At 36.9% G+C, this 22,639-nt stretch overlaps 1 protein-coding gene, 1 non-coding gene and 1 pseudogene across 6 annotated transcripts in view; all 3 read right to left on the bottom strand.

The window, feature by feature from the left end:
- MROH8 (maestro heat like repeat family member 8) overlaps positions 1-22,639 on the bottom strand; it is a 123,684-nt gene that overhangs the window by 17,959 nt on the left and 83,086 nt on the right. For 3 of the 5 annotated variants that reach the window (XR_013179385.1, XM_077169238.1, XM_077169257.1), the window contains exons 12-19: positions 18,126-18,286; positions 9,723-9,858; positions 4,430-4,620; positions 3,376-3,513; positions 2,980-3,094; positions 2,543-2,683; positions 958-1,122; positions 115-270 (exon numbers count right to left, since the gene is read on the bottom strand). Coding sequence is in view for 4 of the 5 variants with exons in the window: in XM_077169238.1 (XP_077025353.1) it covers positions 115-270; positions 958-1,122; positions 2,543-2,683; positions 2,980-3,094; positions 3,376-3,513; positions 4,430-4,620; positions 9,723-9,858; positions 18,126-18,286 (1,203 nt within the window). In the remaining variant the exon portion in view is untranslated. The remainder of the gene's footprint in view (positions 1-114; positions 271-957; positions 1,123-2,542; positions 2,684-2,979; positions 3,095-3,375; positions 3,514-4,429; positions 4,621-9,722; positions 9,859-18,125; positions 18,287-22,639) is intronic. The other 2 variants (XM_077169268.1, XM_077169247.1) reach the window with 2 other exon arrangements.
- LOC143678143 (RPA-interacting protein pseudogene) lies at positions 12,287-17,856 on the bottom strand (annotated as a pseudogene).
- LOC143653535 (U6 spliceosomal RNA) lies at positions 13,030-13,131 on the bottom strand. Its single transcript, XR_013161356.1, has one exon. It is a non-coding gene; the product is annotated as a U6 spliceosomal RNA (small nuclear RNA).

Here is a 22,639-nt window from a genome sequence, read left to right as displayed (position 1 = left end):
TGGGGTAAGCAAAGATGGTACCATATAATCCCTGCTCTCAGAGATCTGAACACTTATTCATAGATTTTGTTGTGGATTTTAAATTATTCGGGGTTGAAAAATAGTAGGCATTACCTCAGCTACTGCATCATTTTCATCCTGAGAATATAGAAGCAGTGGGACCAAGCTGTCCAGAACTTGGTTCTCTATGCCCTTCTTATCTGTGTATTTCACAGACTTTATGGAAGCTCCAAAGAGGATCATGGAGAAACGATGAACATCAGGTCTCACCTATAAATGGAGTACCCAAAAGAAATTAGCTCACTGAAACTGTTCATGCTTAGCACACAAGAACTGTGGGTGGGTTGAAAAGTCAGTTCTAACATGAGCCTACTTAGTTGAGGATAGGAAATCAAAGGTATGTGGAGATAGAAAGATCCACTGATTTGGTATTGACTGCCTTTCTCTCACTCTATAATGAAGAAATGGGCAAGGTTCCACCACAGTCATCACCGCTTGTGCCTAACACTGGTATTAACCATTCACAGAAGTTGCTTTGTGAAATTCAAAGTCCCTGTCTTGGTATATTTTATTCTTCTGAGGATTGTGCTTCAAGCATTTTTTTTTTTCAAAAAATTTTTGGGGTTTGGGACAGGTACATATGTATAGTCCACTATCTTGACCCAGTCCAGATTGTTCCCTGAAAGGAAGACAATGTTTTCTCTTATGTAAACCCTTCCCCCAATCCATGAGGCTGGGTGTTACCTTGGCAAGTTTGCATGTCTTAGTTTTTTTAATCTGAAAAATGAGATCAGTAACACCAGCCCTACCAAAAACAGGTTATCTGGAAGGGTCTTAAGAGAGGAGATTAGAAAGTACACACTATATAAGACACAGAGTATTTATTACTATTTTAACGTCTACTTGCTGCTTTGTCAATTACCCTCTCCCTAGGAAAGTCTCTTTTCAATCTCTTACATCACCAAATAAGGAGAATAGAGTTCTCATCATGGCAGCTAGGGTAGTGAAATCCATTGCCCTGAGGAGGTGTAGGAGTATCTGCATGGCCAATAAAACAATCCTCTCGTCAGTTTCACATAAGCTGTCTAGAATGCAAGGCAACAGGCTCTTGACGTCTTCTCTCTGGATGCCCAAAGGGAACAAACACATCACCATCTCTTCTGATAGTGTTTCATCTAGTACCAAAGAGAGGGCTCTCAATTTTTATTCAGCACAAAGTGCCTTTAGAAATTTTGGTAGGTTGGATAGTGAAGAACAGAGAAGTTAAGAGGCATGATGCCCTCTCATATTGGTAGGGCTGTATGTAGGGGAGAAGCAGAGCTGTAGTGAGTCACCCCAAAAGATAGAAGTGGGGCCTTATGGGGGAAGATCCAGGAATATGGGCCTGAGCTTAATGTAAGGAAAAGGTCTTCTATCAACGAGAGAAAGTGGAATGGCTAGACCACATCACAGTGAGTTTCCCAGCATGGAAGATATCCATACAAAGGTTGGAAGATTTTTAGACAGGAAATCAAACAGACTTTGAGGACTCTTCAGGATCCTTTCCATTCTGAATTGGGATTCAGTTGTTCTGAGACCCCCCAAGAGGAAGTAGTCTCAGGATTTTAAAGTTAAAACATACATGTGAAAATGTATATGGAATAAAGAAACAAATATGCATACAACCAATCAATAAGAATTAACATATATTAATATTTGTCATTTTGTTTTAGATATACACATACATTTTTAAATAAAAGAAATAGAACCCAACTGATAAAATTGAAGCTCAGGGATTACTTTTCTCTTTTGACTGTGGCCTAGTTCTAGCTAGGCTTGTGGAAGATGAACTCTCTTCTAGCATGGAGGTTAGTGATCTTTGCCTTAGCTGATAAGCTCCATGGGGGCATATATCCTGGTTAACCTAATTTACTCCATAGGACAACATGTTACAGAGCCTAAAGGGACAACAAAATGATGCTGAGTTTGTGATGGTAATGAGGGTACTTCTACAAATTGTCAGTTTCACATATATGAATACATATGGCTTGGACTTTTAATGTATTTCTTTTAATCTCATTAATTTTTATAGTTAGTATGTGCATTTCCTAGGTATAAAATTCAAATGGCATAAAAGGATGTACAGTGAAAAAGACCACCTCATACCCAATCTGGTCCCAAGGCTATTTAATTTTTCTTCTCTGGAGTAATAGCTGTTATCAGTTACTTGGGTGTCTTTTTTGGAGTGTTTCATTTGTGACTTAAGAATCAGTGGTTCGAAAAGTTATAATAAATTGAGTAGATTGAAATACTAGTGGTCAATGAGAGGGAGAGGTAAAGGGTATAGGATGTATGAGTTTTTGCTTTTTTCTTTATTTTGCTGGAGAGATGTAAATGTTCAAAAAAATGATCATGGTGATGAATACACAACTATGCGGTGATATTGTGAGCCATTGATTGTACACTATGTGCAAAATGTTTGTATGTCAAAAATGTTTGTATGCTTGTTTGTTAAGGTTTATAATAAAAAAAAAAGAATCAGTGGTTTGGGGGTCCCTCCTACCATCTCCTGGTGTCTTAGAAGATAGCACAGTCCTCTTAGGCCAAGAACTCTATAGAGATTATTCTCATGATGTAGCCAGTCTTTCAAGCGGGCAAAGGAGTATATGTTGGGGAGTCTCCTAGCCACTGGACTCTGGAGAAGCTGAAAGAATCCAGAAATCAGTCACAGAAATTACCTTTAGGCATTTTTTCATGAGGGGAGTTCCCTTTCCACTAATTACAACATATCTTCCTCTGAAATCTTTACTAGACATCACATACACTGTAGGGAGAAACTTACACTGGAGGTATGCTGCAAGGAATGCTGGATAATGAATGAACGGGTGGAAAGAAGAATTGCAGAACCAAAGCCTCTCCCTAATTTGGATATAGCCTAAGAAGGTAGGTAATGCTGCTTTATAGGTTTTCTGAAACTAGCTTCTAAAGAATGAGTCTTACCTCCACAAAAAAGCCTGCAGATGTGAGTTTATGTTTATCATTCCCTCGGTTAAGTAGAGGGACTAACAAGTACATAACCTTATGTGCAAGGAGATGATTTCCTTCCAGCAAAGCACTGCAAAACAGAATACCAACAGAGCGATTCTCGAAAACATTCCAATCCAGAGAACATATTCCCACGGCCAGAGGGAACCCTGAACTTTTTGTCCAGCTTCAGGTGCACAGGAGGATTTAGCAGGGTTAGGACTCTGAAATTTTTGCCTGGCACTATGAGTATTTGCCCACTGTGTTATGAGGAGTTACCTAACCTTGGCTTCTGTAATAACTAAAAGGGCGAACAAAATAAAACAATGCTGATTTAGAGCACTGGGTATATGCACGGCAAGGAATTCTTACTTGGCAAGGAGAGATACTCCCTGAAGATGGTAATCTTTTTCTTCCAGAAGGGTCCATCCTTTATTCTTTTCCATGATGTTGAATTCCCGCCAGCACAATGTTCTTAGGAGGAGAGTCTTTGTAGCCTGTATGGCAAAACTAAATTGAACAAAAATAGTACAGGTGAATAGAACAGGTCCCTTCCAATTTACTGGCACATAATTACCCAACTCTCACTGAGATTGATACAGCTGCTTGACTAATTCTATCCTTTCTTGATTTTCCAAAAGACTCTTAATGCTCTAATAACTGGGAAGTTCCTTCGTACCACAAAGAAATCTAACTAGATTTTGTTTCCACAGAAGTTTGGAAAGATCTCTATGATAAAACAAATGATCTTGGATGCTAAACCAAACCACTGTTGTTGTTGTTTTTTAAAACTTTACTAAGATATAATTTACTCCCCATAAAATTTACCCTCATTGCTTTTTAAAGCTACTTATTGAACTGGTAACCTGGGCATAGCATCAGAGAATCTTAAGGCTGAAAGTCCTTGGAAATTCCCAAGTCTGACCTTCTCACTTGCAGATAAGGAAAGATTTGCCAAGAGCACACAGTTAGTTAAATGGATGAATATGAACTAGAACTCGGGTTTCCTGGCTCCTATTCCAGTATTTGTAAATATTCCACATTATAGTACTTCCTCTGAAGGAAAATCAGTCTGCCACAGCAACGCTAAGAAGTTTCTACTAAGACCTTACTGGAGAACTAAAAATAGCTCCCCATACAATCAAGCAGAAACAAGGACTTATTCCACAATGGATCAGTACAGTTTTGGGGGTGGCTTTGAGACTGTTTTGCTTGTCTCTGACTCTGCTTGATTTGAAAAGGGCTGCAATGACACCACACATTATTTAACAGGGGTCTGAACTCAGGTGGCCAAATTTACCTCTGAACCAATAAAACCAAAGACTTTTCATGAAAGCACAGTAGACTATACGTTTCCCCCAGGTTTGGAACCACATCTTGGCTATCCTTGGTTAGTTAAGTCCAAAGAAAGAACAACGGGCAGTACCGCAAAGGCGTGACCTCTGAAGACATTTCCTTTTCTGTGCACAGGCCACGTGGGATGGCAACGTCAGACATCGTAAGGCCGATGCTGTGATGGATCTGGATGAGCAGTGTCATGAGAAGCTGAGGAAAGAGTCGGAATGTGGCAGCTCGGAGCTTGTTTCCCACAAACACCTCGTAAAGGGCATCTGTGGCCTGTGGTGGAAAAGATATACAGCAGACCTAAACATTTGCTAGCCCTAATCCTTACTTTTGCTTCATTTTTGTTTGTGTGAGTATGCTTTCTAGTTTTACCGCTTGGTAGGTAGAATAGTGGTAATCAGGATAGGGACATTAAAGTGAGGGGAAAAGGTATAGAAGTGGAATAGTCAGGTCACTGCAAGTTAACAAAGAGGGGAGGGAGGCCTGAAATCCAGAATCCATAAGGAAAATATTAACATACTTGAATATATAGGAATATAAAACCATGGCAAAAATAATCACAAACTTAAATGACAAATAATAACCTAGAATAAAATATTTGTATTATATCTATCAATGTGATATTCTTACTATATAAAATGCTCTTCTCTATTAGTAAGAAAAAAATATTTAAAGGCTTATTACTTGCAGTGTGGGCCTCATACCAGCAGCATTGACATTACCTGGTTGCTAGTTAGAACTAAAGAATCCTGTGGCTTGTGTGCATTATAAATTTGAGAAGCACTAGTGTACAGGACATGAGCAGACAAGTCACAAAAGAGAAATGTAAATGGCCAGTTAAAAGCATATATAAATATCCACCTTCACCATAAGAAAATTATAATTAAAACAACATATTTCCTTTTTACTTCCAAGACAGGTAACAATGAAAAGACTGGCAATGTTCAGTGTGGTTATGGTGTTGGTAGGTGTACCAACCATTCTCACACACAATGTGGAATGGCAGTGCTCCAGAGGACAGTCTGGAGATATGTATCAAAATTTGAAATAACAAATATAATAACCCTTTGATCTAGAAAAACCCTCCCATGGACTTTATCCTAAGAAAATGATTGCATATGTAAACAACAGATATGTATAGTTAAGTTCATCATGGCATTGTTTCAATGGTAAAAGTTTGAGAACTGTCTAAAGAAAATGTGCTAATTAAATAATAGTTCTATATCATTACTGTGGTAGTTAGATTCGGTTGTCAACTTGGCCAGGTGAAGGTACCTAGTTCTGCTGCTGTGGACATGAGCCAATGGTACATGAACCTCATCTGTTGCTCATTACATCTGCAGTTGGCTAGGAGGCGTGCCTGCTGTAATGAATGATGTTTGATTTAATTGGCTGGTGCTTAAATGAGAGAGTTCAACATAGCACAGCCCAGGCAGCTCAGCATACCTCATCTCAGCACTCACAGCTCAGCCCAGGCCTTGGAGATGCAAAAAGAAATCACCCCGGGGAAAGCTGTTAGAACCCAGAGGCCTGGAGAGAAGGCCAGCAGAGATCGCCCTGTGCCTTTCCACGTAAGAAGGAACCTCAGTGGAAAGTTAGCTGCCTTTCCTCTGAATAACTAGTGAAATATATCCCCTTTTATTGAAAGCCAATCTGTCTCTGGTGTGTTGCATTCCGGCAGCTAGCAAACTAGAACAATTACCTATTTTTTTAAAAAGGTAATTAAAAATAAATTACTATGTAGCTATTAAAATAACAGAAAGCACTGTTTATTGAAATGGAAGGTAATTTTATACTTTCAAGTGAAAAAAGGTCACCAAACAGTATATGTAGTATGGTATTATTAATATATATAAAATTTTATAGATTACCATTGAAGATTAAACATATACCATTATCTGCCATAACTCCTAAAACTGCATTAAAATGGCAGTAAAATAGGCATAAACCTATAAGAACGGAGAGAATAGCAGAGAAAACAGTTACAGTTTTAGAATAATTTTAGAAGCTAAATAACTGTATGATTTGAGCAGCTGCAAGAAGGAATGAAGTTGGGGGGCATGCAACTAGGCAGATGAACCTTGAGGACAGTATGTTGAATGAAATAAGCCAGAAACAAAAAGACAAATATAACGCCTCACTAACATGGACTTACTAAAGGTGCAAACTCTGAGAATTGAATTCAAGAATTAATAAAAACCTATTGTAAATGTTCCTGGATTGTAAAATCTTACAGCGGTCACATCTGTTCTGGAGGTGTAACTGTTATTTCTAAATTTTGAGATGCTGAGCACTTGAGGGAATTTGGTCATTATCTGAAACTTTGGGTATTTGTGTGACACCTGCGACACAAAGCTAGAGTTCTGCAGCTATGAAAGTCAGCATTACCCCATAAAGCAACTGTTAAAAACACTGAAAAAGTGATCAGACTTCATTTAGAGATATGAATGAAGCTGATCTGGATAGGTCTAAGGTAAATCAGACTAAAGGGTAAAGGATGATATTGACTGTATTTTAAAACTTCAACTTCTGTGTGAGACAGAAGGAAGAGATCTTTATTTGGTGCAAAATTTATATTTTCAGTAGCACACTATCAAACTCGTATAGTCAACTTATTAGAACACCATAATTATATGGAAACTTGAATAAGGAGGGAGATCTAGTTGGTTTGTACAGGTTGGTGTGGTGCCCCAATACATCTCAGAGTACGCTGGGCAGAAGATTAGAAAGTATTTGCAAAGTCCACTTGAGAAACTGGAGAAAAAGGTGGAAATATTAAACTTCCCCATCTGTAGAAGACTTGATATTCTTGCAAGCTTTGGGAGACTGTTAATTTGATGAGAAAGGCCCTTGATCTTGGGGCTTGTCCTTATGAAACTTAATCTGCAAAGGAGAAGCTAAGCCTACTTATGATTTTGCCTAAAAGTCACTTCAGAGAATCTCTTTTGTTACTCAGATGTGGTCTCTCTCTTTCTAAGCCAACCCTGCAGGTGAATTCACTGCCCTTCCCGTCTAAAAGGGACATGACTCCCATGTATGCAAGTCTCGCTGACAATGTGGGACATGACCCCAGGGATGAGCCTGGCCCTGGCATCATGGGATTGAGAAAGCCTTTTTGACCAAAAAGGGGAAGAGAAATGAAATAAAGATTCAGTGGCTGAGAGATTTCCAATAGAGTCAAGATGTCATTCTGGAGGTTATTCTTATGTAGTATATAGATATCCTTTTTCAGTTTTGGGGGTATTGGAGACACTAGAGACAAATATCTGAAACTGTTGAACTGTAATCCCACAGCTTTGATTCTTGAAGATGACTGAATAACTATAGCTTTTAAGGTGTGACCGTGTGATTGTGAAAACCTTGGGTCTGGCACTCTCTTCATCCAGTATATGGACAGATGAGTAAGAAAAAAAAAAGACAAAAAAAATGAATAATGGGGGGAGGGCAGTATGGGATTTTTTTTCAACTTTTATTCTAATTTTTATTTGTTTGGAGTAATGAATATGCTAAAAAATTTATTGTGATGACAAATGCGTAGCTGTATGATGATACTATAAATGACTGACTGTATAATTTGGATGATTATATGGTATATGAATATAGATCTCATCGAAATTGCATTAAACACTATATGATCATGTAGACCAGAGAAAGTTTAACCAAAAGCTAGTAGGGGAGAAAATAAATTGAAATAAAAAAAAATACACTGAAAGCATACAGAAAAAGTTTACGTATTTATAAATTCTCCTGGAAACTTCATCTCTAGGAATATGGTACAGCCATGAGCTAAGAATGGTTTGTTTATATATATGTATATTTAACTGTAACATGTAACATATATACAAAGTAAAAAAAGAAAAACAGCAATAATTTTCAAAGCACACTTCAACAAGTAGTTACAGAACAGATTGCAGAGTTTGTCATGGGCTACTATTCCACCATCTCAGATTTTTCCTTCTAGCTGTTCTTAATCTCTAGAAGTTAGAAGGAATATTAATATAGTGTTTCAGCAGTCATAATCATTTTCCAAACCCTATTTTCTCTGTTACACTTCCTCCTTCTCTTCTGATCTTTCTTCCAATCTATAGGGATCTTTGGGCAATGCCCATTCTGACTTCTTCATGTTGAAAGGGATGTAGACACTAAAGGAGAGAGGGATGTAATTAATTGATAATCTTGGAGAGGCTGGTCCTCTGGGTTTCAGGATTTATCTGATCTCAGAACCCTCCAGGAATTATAGGTTATTATATAATTAGTGCATGAAACCCTCATAGAGTCTCAGTTCAAGCCCTAGGTTCTCAATAGTCAAGAGGAGTGATGTTGGTTGGGGGTTAGCAAACCATGGCAATCAGCACTATCTAACTGAAATTTGCATAAGAGTAGTGTCCAGAATAGCCTCTCGACTCCATTTGATCTCTCTTGGCCACTGATGCCTTATTTTATTACATCTCTTTTCCCTCCCCCGCCACCTTGGTCCAGACAGCATTGTGGATCCCATGGTGCCAAGACCAGAATCATCTCTGGGAACCACGCTCCACACCCACAGAGAGAACGTCACCCTTGAATGTCAGGTCCCACACAGGTGGGAGGGCAATGACTTTCCTTGCAGAGTTGGGCCTAGAGAGAGAGAAGCCACATCTGAGCAACAAAGAGGTCTCTTGGAAGCAACTCCTAGGCCTCGCTGTGGACAGTCTTAGCTTCTCCCCCATAGAAACAAGTTTTGTAAGGACAAGTTTAAAAATCAAGGACCTGGCCCATTTTCCTGGGAGTCCCCAGTGGTTGAGAGGGTACCTGGGGTTTCCCAGATGGGAAAGTTCAATGGTTCTATGTATATGTGTGTATGTGTGTGTGTGTATTCTTTTCTTCCTTCAGACCTTCAAGGGGCTCCACCAACACCTCCCAATAACAGTCCACCACAGCTGAGATGTATCCAAGCAAAACAGTTTTTATATTTGTAAAGGACTGTAAAAATATATATATAAAGATGTGGCTCACAAAGCCTAAAATCTTCACTATCTGGCTCTTTGCCCCAAAAAGTTTGCAGGCTCACTCTAGGGCAACCTTTGCTTTCTATTTTATATACTCGTGTATTATTTTTTTTAAATCATATTATTTTTTAACTATGATGATATATATATTTTTAAAGGATGAGGGAAAGAATGTTTAGAACATAATAAACCATAGTAATTCCTAAGCTCTCCCCAGCCCCCTTCATCTCAGTCCTGTGGTAGAGACACTGTAGATTTAAACATGCATGACAGAAGTAAATTTGCAGAAGGAACAAAAGGAACACCGTCTAGTGGGGTGTTGGACCAGTTATCCCAGGGGAGGAATATGGTGGGCTGAAGTTGGACAGGCACAGCTCAAGGGCTTACAGCAACAGCCACGTAAGTCATCTTATCCTGGGTGGGGACGCTATGGCATTTCTGCAGCTTCCTCAGGAGCCTCCACAGAATCCAGGTCGTGCTGGGCAGCTCTACTTCCAGAGTTCTCCACAACTCTGCCAGATGCCTAGAAACACCAAAAAGTAAGAGGGCTCAGGAGAATGGTTAGCATCTGCCCACCATGACCACAATCTTCCTGGAGTCTGTAATCCAATCTAAAAGAGGTTTTCCCCTCTGCTCAGATCTTCAGGGTATCAAAAGACTGAGTATCTGATTTCCCAACAGGAACTCACACTTTTATAAAATCAAGTTTCCATTGCCTCAATAGGCACTTTAAGGTCATTTCCAAATTGGCCCTAATTTTCCTCTTCAGTCCCACACTTGCCTATCACATACTCTGTGCTTTAGCTACCTCAGATCATTCACTTTACCAAACAAACCATGGTCTTTGAAAATCCTTTATTTTTGCTTATGTCATTTCCTTAAACTGGGAAGACTTTTCAAAACTCTTCACTACCCATCAAAATCTTTCAATGTCCAACTCCAATGTAATCTCTTCTGTGAAGCTTTTGATGCTTTCTTCATGATGTCACCCCTGAAAGTCTCCATAACATTTTAACTTATTTATGAAGGTTGCCTCAATCTTTCATGTGCTATTGTCAGTTCTCTGTATAGGATCCACCTCTTCCCTTTGAAGGCAGAGGTTATGACTGGTTTTGCTTCTATGTATCCTTCAGGGCCTTGCAAAATGCCAAACTTGGAGCAGGTATTCAAAGAAATATGTTTAATCCAGTCTATGATCCTAAAATTTTGCTTAGTTCAGGCCCTGAAATGAAGTTTTGGATTCGCCTCAGAAGAGATTTCTTCTTAAAGAAAAATAATATGTAATAATTTCTCTTTCTTTTATGGACTCAAATGCAGGGACTGAGCATTACATAAAAACTGTGAAGGAGTATGAGGGGTGGGGCTAAAGATAGGGAGTTGCCTGCACTTTAAATCCATTCTCTTATTTTTAGACTCAACCTAGGTATCTTTGTGTGCTAGCATTCATGTTTTTCAAAGTGTGGTCTTCCTACTATCTGGATCAGAATTACTCTAAAAACTGAGAACCAGAAGTGTAGAGAATCCCTACTTTGGTTATTTTAACCTGTGAATAAACAGGTAGTAAGAAGGTGCTAAATTCTCCTTAAGAGAAGGCCAGGAAGACAACATCAGGTGCTGAAAAAGATCATAGCTAGGAAAATAATTAGATAATAATAAAAATTAGGTAAAAAAATGAACATTCATTCCTGGGATGAAATTAAGAAATTCTTATATTTGCTTACACTTTTTTATTTTGAGGGAGTAAATGAAGGACTTTGAGAAGCTATGTATCATGCGAGAACTGTTTAAAAAATGCTTTTGGTCTGCTGCACATTTGTAAGTGTGCTGTGAATGCATTTGAATCAGGAAAGCGCATAGCCAATGGACCTACGGCACTCCAATTTTTAAAAATAGCTTTGAGATATAATTCACATACCTTCTAAGTCACTCATTTAAAGTACACAACTCAACAGTTGTAAGTATGTTCATAGTTATGCAACCATTGCCACAGTCAATTTTAGAACATTTTCATCACCTCAAAAAGAAACCCCTTTAGCTATCACTCTCTTATATTCCCAGACCTAAGTTACCACTAATTTACTTTCTTTCTATCTCTATAGGTCTTCCTAATCTGGATTTTCATATGAATAGAATCATATGACATACGGACTTTTGTGACAGGCTTCTTTCATTTAGCATATTTTCAACGTTCATGTATATTGTAGTGTGTATCAATATTCCATTCCTTTTTACAACTAACTGATATTCCATTTTATAAACTACATTTCATGGATTTTTGGGTTGGTTCTACCTTTTGGCTATAATGAATAATGCTGCTATAAATATTCATGGTTTTCAAGTGAAACTTTGAAAAAAAATAATCTCGAAAGCTTGTTAAAAATAGGGAGCCAGTCTCATGATCAGGAATGCTGACTCTGTGATGGAGCATGTTTTTTTGTCTGCCTTTCATCCCTTTGGGAAATTACCCTTTCAAGGTCCTTAGCAATCCTATTTGTTCCATGCATTTCAGTTTGGTGGTAGCTAACTGCAAGCTAGACTAATCAGAGTCCTTTCCAGAACTTCTGTCAGAGCTAAAGGAAAATACACTCCCTTTCCACTGCAGTTTTCAACTGATGGTGGCCATCTTTCCCGCCATTGTGTAAGTCCGTCTAAAATAACAGAGATGGATGGAGCCCTGATGAAATAAACTGAATCCATGGATTCAATACATAAAAATAGACCAATGGACTTTTCAATAATAGAAACCTATGAAATTTCTTATGCTAGTTTGAGCTGGGTTTCTGCTACTTTCAACAGAGAGTTCAGAAAATACAGTAGTTTTAGGTGAGGGCTTTAGAACATGCATTTGCTTTTTTACATTTGAAATATTTCAATACAAAATTAATTATAAATATAAGGTCTATATATACAAGGTTCCTTCTCAGATGAAATAAGTTGTTTCTAACCCAGGAACGATATGAGTCCAGGTTGGCTATAGAAGATGGTAGCCCAAGTATCACAAGCCATTCAGTTCAAAAGAAGACTGGATTTTGATTCTGCTCCTTCAGTGACTAAAAAATCCAGTGTGTGGGCCCAGTGTTCACCATGCTCATTTATACTATCTTTCAAAAAGGCACGAAGCTTCTACTATGGCAACTCTGGAGGGGGATATGGGAAGTATAGGCCACATTGACATACGACCACATGGCTTGCTATTCTCAGGCTGTACTTTGTACACACAGGACAGATGAGCGGGTTTGCTTCCAACTTAGTAAGCATGATGCTGAAACATAGTTCATCAAACTGCAAGCTCTTCTCATACTCACTGATGATGGATTGTTCTTGGTCAATCAGCTTCTGTTGGGTTTCCTCCAGTACAGCCTTAGCCAAGGTTTCTGGACAGCTGTTCAATGACTACAAAGCATTCCAGTCCTCTTCCATTACCTCTTGCACTAGAATACTGTTCTGAGCTTCCCCTGTCATATTGCCTCCAGTCTGGCTGTACTTGTTCAGGAGCTTGTCCCAGCTGTTTCTCATTCATTCCAAGCATCCTGGGAACCAGGCTGAGTTCAGAATAGGTTAGAACTGAGGTGGTACACAACTCTGCTACTTAGTAACCAAGGCTCTTCTGAGCTTTAGTTTACTCCTCTGTAGAACAGAAATAATTCTGACCTCACATGGAGTATATATACAAAATGCCTCTTTCAGTGCCTGGAAAAATATGGAATACTTCATGAATGTGTACACCATCCTGGTGCAGGGACTATGCTAATCTCTATCATTTCAATTTCAATATATGTACTATTAAAGCTAGCACCAAAACATGCAGTTTTAATAAGCTCCCTAGGGGATTGCGATGCAGTGTTCCTTAGATAACATTGTCTACACCTTTTTTTTTAGAGCACTTAAGAATAGAAAAATCATGCAAAAAGTACAGAATCCCCGTAAACCCATCCTACCCCATGGCTACTACTCAGTTTTCCCTATTTTTTTTTTTTTTTTTTTTTACGTGGGCAGGCACCAGGAACTGAACCTGGGTCCTCGGGCTTGGCAGGCAAGCATTCTTACCTGCTGAGCCATCATGGCCTGCCCAGTTTTCCCTATTATTAACACATTGCATTAGTGTGGTAACTTTGTTACAATTTATGAAGCAGTATTATTATAATTACACTATTAACTATAGTCCTTAGTTTATATTAAGGTACAATGTTTGGGTTGTACAGTCATACCGTTTTTATTTGTAATTTTTATTCTAGTAATATATAGACAACCTAAAATTTCTCCTTTTAAACACATTCAAATATATTATTCAGTGGTGTTAATTACATTCATATTGTTGTGTATCACCATCCATTACCAAAACTATTTCATCATCCCAAACAGAAACTCTGTACCAAAAAGAATTAACTCCCCATTCTCTAACCCCACCCCAACCCCTGGTAACATAGATCCTAGCTTATAACTTGTTCTAGTTTGCTAGCTGCCGGAATGCAATATGCCAGAAATAGAATGGCTTTTAAAAAGGGGAATTTAATAAGTTGCTAGTTTACAGTTCTAAGGTCGAGAAAATGTCCCAATTAAAACAAGTCTATAGAAATGTCCAATCTAAGGCATCCAGGGAAAGATACCTTGATTCAAGAAGGCTGATGATGTTCAACATTTCTCTCTCACCTGGAAGGGCACGTAGTGAACATGGCGGCATCTGCTGGCTTTCTCATGGCTCTAAAAAAGGGACTCTCCCCAAAATGTTTCCTCTTTTAAAGGATTCCAGTAAGCAATTCCACCTTCAATGGGTGGAGACACACCTCCGTGGAAATAATCTAATCAAATGTTACCATCCACAATTGGGTGGGTCACCTCTCCATGGAAACGATCAAAATGCTCCCACCCAGCAATACTGAATGAGGATTAAAGGGCATGACTTTTCTGGGGTCCACCACAGATTCAAACCAGCACATAACTCTATGAATTTGCTTATTTTAATTATTTCACATTAGTAAGATCATACAGTACTTGTCCTCTGTCTCAACATGATGTTGACAGGGTTCATCCATGTTACCACATGTATCAGAATTTCACTCCTTTTTATGGCTGAATAATATTCCATTGTCTCTGTATACTACATTTGATTTTATCTATTCTTCTGTTGGATACTTATGTCACTTCCACATTTTAGAAATTGTGAATAATGCTGCTATGAACATTGGTATGCAAATAACTGTTTATGTCCATGCTTTCAATTCTTTTGCGTACATACTTAGAAATGGGAATGCTGGGTCACATGGTAATTCTATATCTAACTTTCTAAGGAACCACCAAACTTTTTTCCACAGTGGCTGCACCATTTTATATTCCCACCAATGAACAAGTTTTCCTATTCCTCCACATCTGCTTCAACACTTGTTATTTTCTGTGTGTGTGTGTTTAAATAGTAGCTGTTCTATTGGGTGTGAAATGATATCTCATTGTGGATTTGATTTGCATTTCCCCATGGTTAATGATGATGAGCATCTTTTCATGTTCTTTCTGGACATTTGTATATCTTCTTTGGAGAAATGTCAATCCAAGTCCTTTGCCCATTTTTTAACTGAGTTTGTTATGGTGTAGGATTTCTTTGTATATTCAGGATATTAATATATAATATTATCAAATATGTGGTTTCTAAATATTTTCTCCCATTCTCTTGGTTGTCTTCACTTTCATGATGAAGTCTTTTGATGCACAAAAGTTTTAAAATTTGATGTGGTCCCATTTATTTATTTTTTCTTTTGTTGCTTGTGCTCTTGGTATAAAGTCTAAGCTGACTAACACAAGGTCCTAAAGATGCTTCCATATGTTTTCTTCTAGGAGTTTGATAATTTTGGTTCTTATGTTCAGTTCTTCGACCCATTCTGAGTTGACTTTTGTTTACGTTGTGAGGTAGGGGTCACCTTCATTCTTTTGCATAAGGATATACAGTTTTCCAGCACCATTTGTTGAAAAGACTATTCTTTCCCCATTATGTAGACTTGACATGCTTTTCAAAAATCAATTGGTCATAATATGAGGGTTTATTTCTGAACTGTCCATTTAATTCCACTGGTCTATATGTTTGTACCAGTACCATGCTATTTTGATTGATGTAGCATTATAATAAGTTTTAAAACTGAAAAGTGTGAGTCTTCCAACTTCGATCTTCTTTTTCAAGTTAATTTTGGTTATTTGGGCCCTCTTACACTTCCATATAAATTTGATGATTGGCTTTTCCATTTCTGAAAAGACTGTTGGAATTTTTACTGGGATTTGCAATTTCAATTATAAATCAATTTGGGTAGAATTGACATTTTAACAATATTTAGCTTTCCAATCCATGAACATGAAATACCTTTCCATTTATTAGACTTCTTTGATTTCTTTGAGCAATGTCTTATAGTTTTCTGTGTACAAGTCCTTTACATCCTTTATTAAACTTATTCCTGGAAATTCCTGATACTCTTGCAAGCAGTGGGGCAACCAATTCAATAGGCTGAGTCCTCAATCTTGGGGCTAAACCCTATAAAGCTTATTGCTGCAAAAGAGAAGCTAAGCCTGCTATTGATTAGGCCTAAGAATCACCCCCGAGAGAACCTCTTTTGTTGGTCATATGCGGCCTCTCTCTCTAAGCCAATGTGGCTGGTAAACTCACTGCCCTCCCCACTATGTGCGACATGACTCCCAGGGGTGAAAATCTCTCTAGCAACATGGGACCTGACCCCTGGGGAGGAGCCGGGACCCAGCATCATGGGAATAAGAAAGCCTGTTGTTCTTATAAGAAAGACCAAAATGGGGAAGAGAGAAATGAGACAAAATAATGTCTCAGTGGCTAAGCGATTTCAAACAGAGTTGAGAGGTTATCCTGGAGGTTATTCTCATGCATTATATAGATATCTCTTTTTTTGTTTATGTTGTGTTGGAGTGCCTAGAGGGAAGTACGTGAAACTACTGAATTGTGTTCCATCAGCCTTAATTTTTGAAAAGGACTGTAAAATTATATAGCTTTTACAATGTGACTGTGTAATTGCTGAAACCTTGAGTCTGAAGCTCCTTTTATCCAGGGTACGGACAGATGAATAAAAAAATACGTAAGGATAAAAAATAAATAAATAATAGGGGGAGAAAAAAGTAAAAATTGGGTAGATTGAAATACTGTGGGCCAATGAGAGGAAGAAGTAAGGGGTACAGGATGTATGAGGTTTTTTTTCTTTTTATTTCTATTTTTGGAGTGATGCAAATATTCTAAAAATGATCATGGTGAAGAATACATAAGTAAAGTGATAATATTGTGAGTTATTTATTGTATAATATCTTGGACTGTATGTGTGTGGATATTTCTCAATAAAAAAGCACAATCTGACAAAAAAAAACTTATTTATTCCTAGATATTTGATTCTTACAGTTACTACTGTAAATGGAATTTTTCTTGATTTCCTCTTTTTTCATTATTAATGTATAGAAACACTACTGATTTTTGCATGTTGATCTTGTAACCCACTACTTTGCTGAATATATTTATTACCTCTAGTAGTTTTGTGGTGGATTTTTCAGGATTTTCTACATATAGGATCATGTCATCTGCAAAACAGTGAAAGTTTTACTTCTTCCTTTCCAATTTGGATGCCTCTTGTTTCCTTTTCTTGCCTCAATGCTCTGGCTAGAACTGCCAGTACGATGTTGAATAACAGTGCTGACAGTGAGCATCCTTATCTTTTTCCTGATCTTAGAGGGAAAGCTTTCAGTCTTTTACCACTGAGTATGATGTTAATTGTGGGTTTTTCATCTATATGCCCTTTATCATTTTGAGGAAGTTTCTTTCTTATCCCTTGTTTTCTGAGTGTTTTCATCAATAAGAAGTGCTAGATTTTGTTAAATGCCTTTTTGTGTCAACTGAATGACATGTGTTTTTCTTCCTTCATTCTATTAATGTGGTGTATGACAAGAAGTGATTTTCTTAGGTTGAACCACCTTTGCATATCTGGGATAAAATGTACTTAATCATAGTGTATAATTCTTTAACATACTGTTGGATTTGGCTTGCTAGTATTTTGTTGAACACTTTTGCATCTATTTTCATATAGGATATTGGACTATCATTTTCTTTTTTTATGGTATCTTTATCTGGCTTTGGCGTTAAGGCAATGCTGGCCTCATAGAATAAGTTAGGAAGTGGTATCTCCTGTTCAATTTTTTGGAAGACTTTGAACATTTTGTTTGATATATATTTGGTTAAATCATTTCCAAGTGAGTTATAGACATCATGACTGTTCACTCCAAAATATCTATTTTCTAGGATAAGGACAGGCTTCTGTAAACTATAATTCATTCCACACCTAAGAAAAAATTAACATTAATTTAAAAATCTAAATTAAAGTCCATATTTAAAATTTCTCAAAATTTTCTTTTATAAGAAAATTAAGGAATTTTATAGCTTTTTGCTTTTGATCCAAGATCCAATCAAGGTCACATATTGCATTTGGTTATGTCTCTTTAGTGTCTTTCAATATAGAACAGTACCTCCCACTACCATTTTTTCTTTTGTGATATTAACGTTTTTTAAAAGTACAGTCTTCTTGTAGAAAAGACAGTTTCTTATAGAATGCTGTTCATTCTCTCTGGATTCACTGGATTGTTTCCTTATGTTTATATATTATATTCTGATTCATATGGCAGGCATTTGTCTATATCTTATCTCCTTACAAGAATATCGATGCATTTTTCAGGGTCACCATGCTCCAAAATACTTAGAACTGTGTCTCACACCCCAATTTAGCCCAGAGGCTGTACAGGGCTCATTACCTGTCATATGGTACTGGATGACACAGAAGGTGGCTGAGCACTATATCTGTGTACTTGGGCCTGGAGACAAACAAGCTCACAGTGTTTATGATCTGTTGGCGGACACTGGGTTGGTTGACTATGGATAATCGGGCACAGATAACTCCCATAATTTCTGGCACCTGAAGAGGAAAAAGAACTTATTAAGACCTTAATCTTGTGGGACATTGATGGTTTTCAGGATATTGTGACCATTTCTAAAAGGTCCTAGTGGGTAACTTTAAAAATTTTTATTTTAAAAAGCTACTATCAACTAATAAAAAAAAGTGAAATAAAAAAAGGAAGAAATTAAAAAAAAAAAAGCTACTAACAAAACTGCTCACACAGAATAAACCCCAGTGTAAATTATGGACTTTGGTTAGTAAAAAATGTATCAATATTGGTTCATCAATTGTAACAAATACACTAATGAACAAGTTACTAAAAGGGAAAAATTATAAGTGTGTGGGAGGGGAATATGGGAACTCTGCACTTCCTGTGCAACTTATCTATCAATCTATAACTTCTCTAAACATAAAGATTATTATTTAAAAAAACTAGTTAAAATATATCCTTATGTATGTATGTGTACATTAAAAGCTTTGGATGTCCCTGGACCAGATAAGTCCTGAAAGGCAGAGGGGCCAGCCTCTCAGAACATCAACTAGCTCCATCCCTCTATCCCATATTATCAACAGCCCCTTCAACATGAAAAAGTTAGAATGGCCATAGTCCAAATACCCCTAAGGAGTGGGATAAAGATCAAAGGTGATGATGGAGTTATACAGAGAAGGTACGGTTTAACAAACAAGTACGATTACTGAATCAGTATATTGGTATTTCTTTTAGTCGCCAATACCTTAGAACGACTAGAAGTAAAAATGTAAAATTGTGGAATTGTAACCCATTACAAATTCTGAAATCTGTTCTACAACTAATTGTTGGATGTGCTTTGAAATTTATTGCTTTTTTTTGTATGTATGTTATTTTTTCACAAAAGAGAAAAAAAAAAGTCATTGTGATGATGAAAAACTATATATATTCCTTCTAGCCGCCAGTGTTCTGGAGCAGCTAGAAGGAAAAATCTGAGATGATGGAATGATAACCCACAACAAACTCTGGGATCTGCTCTGTAAATACTTGTTGAAAGGTACTTTGAAAATTATGGCTTTTTTTCTTCTTTTGCTTTGTATATATATCTTATATTTTTAAAAAAAGTTGAAAAACAAAAGTCAACTCATTTCTGGTATGTTACATCTTGGCAGCATTTAACGAACCAAAACAGTTGCTTTTGGGTCTTGTTTAAGAAATTGTTGCCTTTTCCATGGTTATGAAGATATTCTACCACAATTTATTCTAAACGCTATTACAGTTTTACTGGTCACATTTCAATATGCAATTCATCTGGAATTGATTTTTTAATTACATGAGTTAGAAATCAAGTTTTATGTTTTTCTCTCATAAAGATCCAATTGATCCAGGAGGATTTATAAAAAAGACAATTCTTTACTTATCGCATTGCAGTTCTCTTAAACCAGCTGATCATATATATGTGGGACTGTTTCAAAACTCTCTACTCTTTTCAGCTGGCCTGTTTCTCTATTCTTTTGCCAATACCATGTTGCAATCCTTACTGCAATCTTACGTAATCATTTAAAATATCTGGTAGTTGAAGGAAATCAAATTTTGCTCTTCTTCAAGATTTCCTTGGTTGTATTCAGTCCTTTATGCTTCTATACACATTTTAGAGTCAGCTTGTCAATTTCCATTTAAAAAAAAGCTTCAGAAATTTAATGGGAGTACACTGAGTCTAATTTTCAATTGGAGAAGACTTCACCCCATTATTATTTAATTCCTTAAGCATGCTCAGCAGTATCTTGTAAACAACTTGTAAATATTTTGTTACATTTCTTTCTGGATATTTTGTGTTTTTCAGGTGACCTAGTAAATTCCTTTATCTTATTTTTCTTTGTTTATTTAAACAAGAATATAGAGACACATTTTTTCTGTCTATATTGACTTCATAGACATATTTAGGTCATGGTACCCCAAAACACAAGGATATACATTCTTCTCTAGTGCTCATGGATCATTCTCCAGGAAAGATCATATGCTGAAGCACAAAATAGGTTTTTATAAATTTAAAAACACTGAAATTATTCAAAGATTTTCTCTGATCACAATGGGATGAAGCCAGATCTGAATAACCACCAAAGAATGAGAACATTCACAAATATATGGAGATTAAATGACAAATTCTTAAACAACCAGTGGCTCAAAGAAGAAATTGCTAGAGAAATCAGTAGCCATCTGGAGATGAAAGAAAATAAGAACACAACTTATCAGAATTTATGAGATGTGGCAAAGGCTGTGCTGAGAAGGAAATTTATTGCCCTAAATGCCTATATTAAAAAACAAGAAAGAGCAGAAGTCAAGGACTTAATGGAGGAACTTGAGAAAGAACAGCAAACTAACCCCAAAGGAAACAGAAGAGAAATAACAAAGATCAAAGCTGAGATAAATGAATGGGAGAACAAAAGAACAACAGAAAGAATCAATAAAACTAAAAGTTGGTTCTTTGAGAAAATCAATAAAATTGATGGGCCTCTAGCAAGAGCCACACAGAAGATAAGAGAGAGGATGCAAATAAACAAAAACAGAAATGAGAAAGGTTGTGTAACCACAGACCCTGGAGAAACAAAAGAAATCAGAAGAGGATACTATGAATAACTATATGCCAACAAACTATACAACTTAGATGAAATTGACAAATTCCTGGAAACACACAAACAAGCTACACTGACTCATGAAGAAATAGAAGATCTCAATGAACCAATCACAAGTAAAGAGATTCAATCAGTCATCAAAAATCTTCCTACAAATACACTGAATGAAGTTGTGAGAATGATAGCAAGAGGAGGGCTGTGGTCACAAATGAAATCAAAAGGAAAGATATACAATAAAGACTGAGATGGTATAGTCTAGGAATGCCTAGAGTGTATAATGATAGTGACTAAATGTACAATTTTAAAAATGCTTTTACACAAGGAAGAACGAAGGAAATGTCAATACTGCAGGGTGCTGAAAATAGACAGTAATTCATATTTTAAAACTTTAACTTATGTGTGAGAATAAAGCAAAAAATGTTTATTTGGTACAAAATTTATATTTTGACTAGTGCATTTCCTAATATAACTTATGTGGACAGTTTAATTGAACATCATAAGTACATGGGACCTTGAGTAGGGCATGAGAGCTTGTAGGTTTCTGTCCTTGTAGTGATGACCTGATAAATCCCAGAGTGATTTGAACAGTGAATAAAAAAGTATTTGCAAAGTCCTTTGGGGGAATGGTGAGAAAGGGGGAAAATTCAACTTTCCCATATGGAGAATTCCTGATATTCTCACAAGCAGTGGGAACAACCAAAGCAATACACCACACCCTCAATCCTGGAGTTTGTTCATATGAAATTTATCCCTGTGAAGGACAGGCTACTTAAAATTAGGCCTAAGAATCACCCCCAAGAGAACCCCTTTTGTTGCTCAGATGTGGCCTGTCTCTCTCAGCCAACATGACAAGCAAACTCACTGCCCTCTCCCTCTCTACATGGGACATGACTCCCTGGGGTGTAAACCTTCCTGGCAACGTGGAACAGAAATCCTAAAATGAGCTGGGACTTAGCCTCAAGGGATTGAGAAAACCTTCTCGAACAAAAGGGGGAAGAGAGAAATGAGACAAACTAAAGTGTCAATGGTTGAGAGATTTCAAACAGAGTCAAGAGGTTATCCTGGAGATTATTCTTACATATTATATAGATATCACCTTTTTAGTTAAGGCATAATGGAGAAGCTGGAGGGAACTGCCTGAAAATGTAGAGATGTGTTATAGTAGCCATGTTTCTTGAAGATGACTGTATAATGATATAACTTTCGCAGTGTGACTGTGTGATTGTGAAAACCTTGTGTTTGAGTCTCCTTTTATCTACCTTATGGACAGATGAGTAAAACATATGGATTAAAAATAAATAAATAATAGGGGGAACAAATGTTAAAATAAATTTAGTTGATTGAAATGCTAGTGATCAATAAGAGGGAGGGGTAAGGGGTATGATATGTATGAATTTTTTTCTGTTTTCTTTTTATTTCTTTTTCTGAACTGATACAAATGTTCTAAGAAATGTTTATGATGATGAATATACAACTATGTGATGATATTGTGAGTTATTGACTATATATCAAGAATGGAATGATCATATGGTAAGAATGTTTGTGTTTGTAAGTTGCTATGTTTAAAAAATAAAATAAAATAAAACCTTCCTACAAAGCAAAGCCCAGGGCCAGATGGTTTCACAGGGGAATTTTATCAAACAATCCAGAAAGAACTAACACCAATCCTGCTCAAATTTTTCCAAAAAATTAAGGCAGAAGGAACTCTATCTAACTCATTTTATGAAGCTCATATCAGTTTAATACCAAAACTGCATAAAGATGTTATAA

This window comes from Tamandua tetradactyla, chromosome 1 (assembly GCF_023851605.1).
Source record: "Tamandua tetradactyla isolate mTamTet1 chromosome 1, mTamTet1.pri, whole genome shotgun sequence".
NCBI classification, from domain to species: Eukaryota; Metazoa; Chordata; class Mammalia; order Pilosa; family Myrmecophagidae; genus Tamandua; species Tamandua tetradactyla.
Note: the sequence above shows the minus strand (reverse complement) of the source record. Positions and strands in the feature narration are given on the sequence as shown.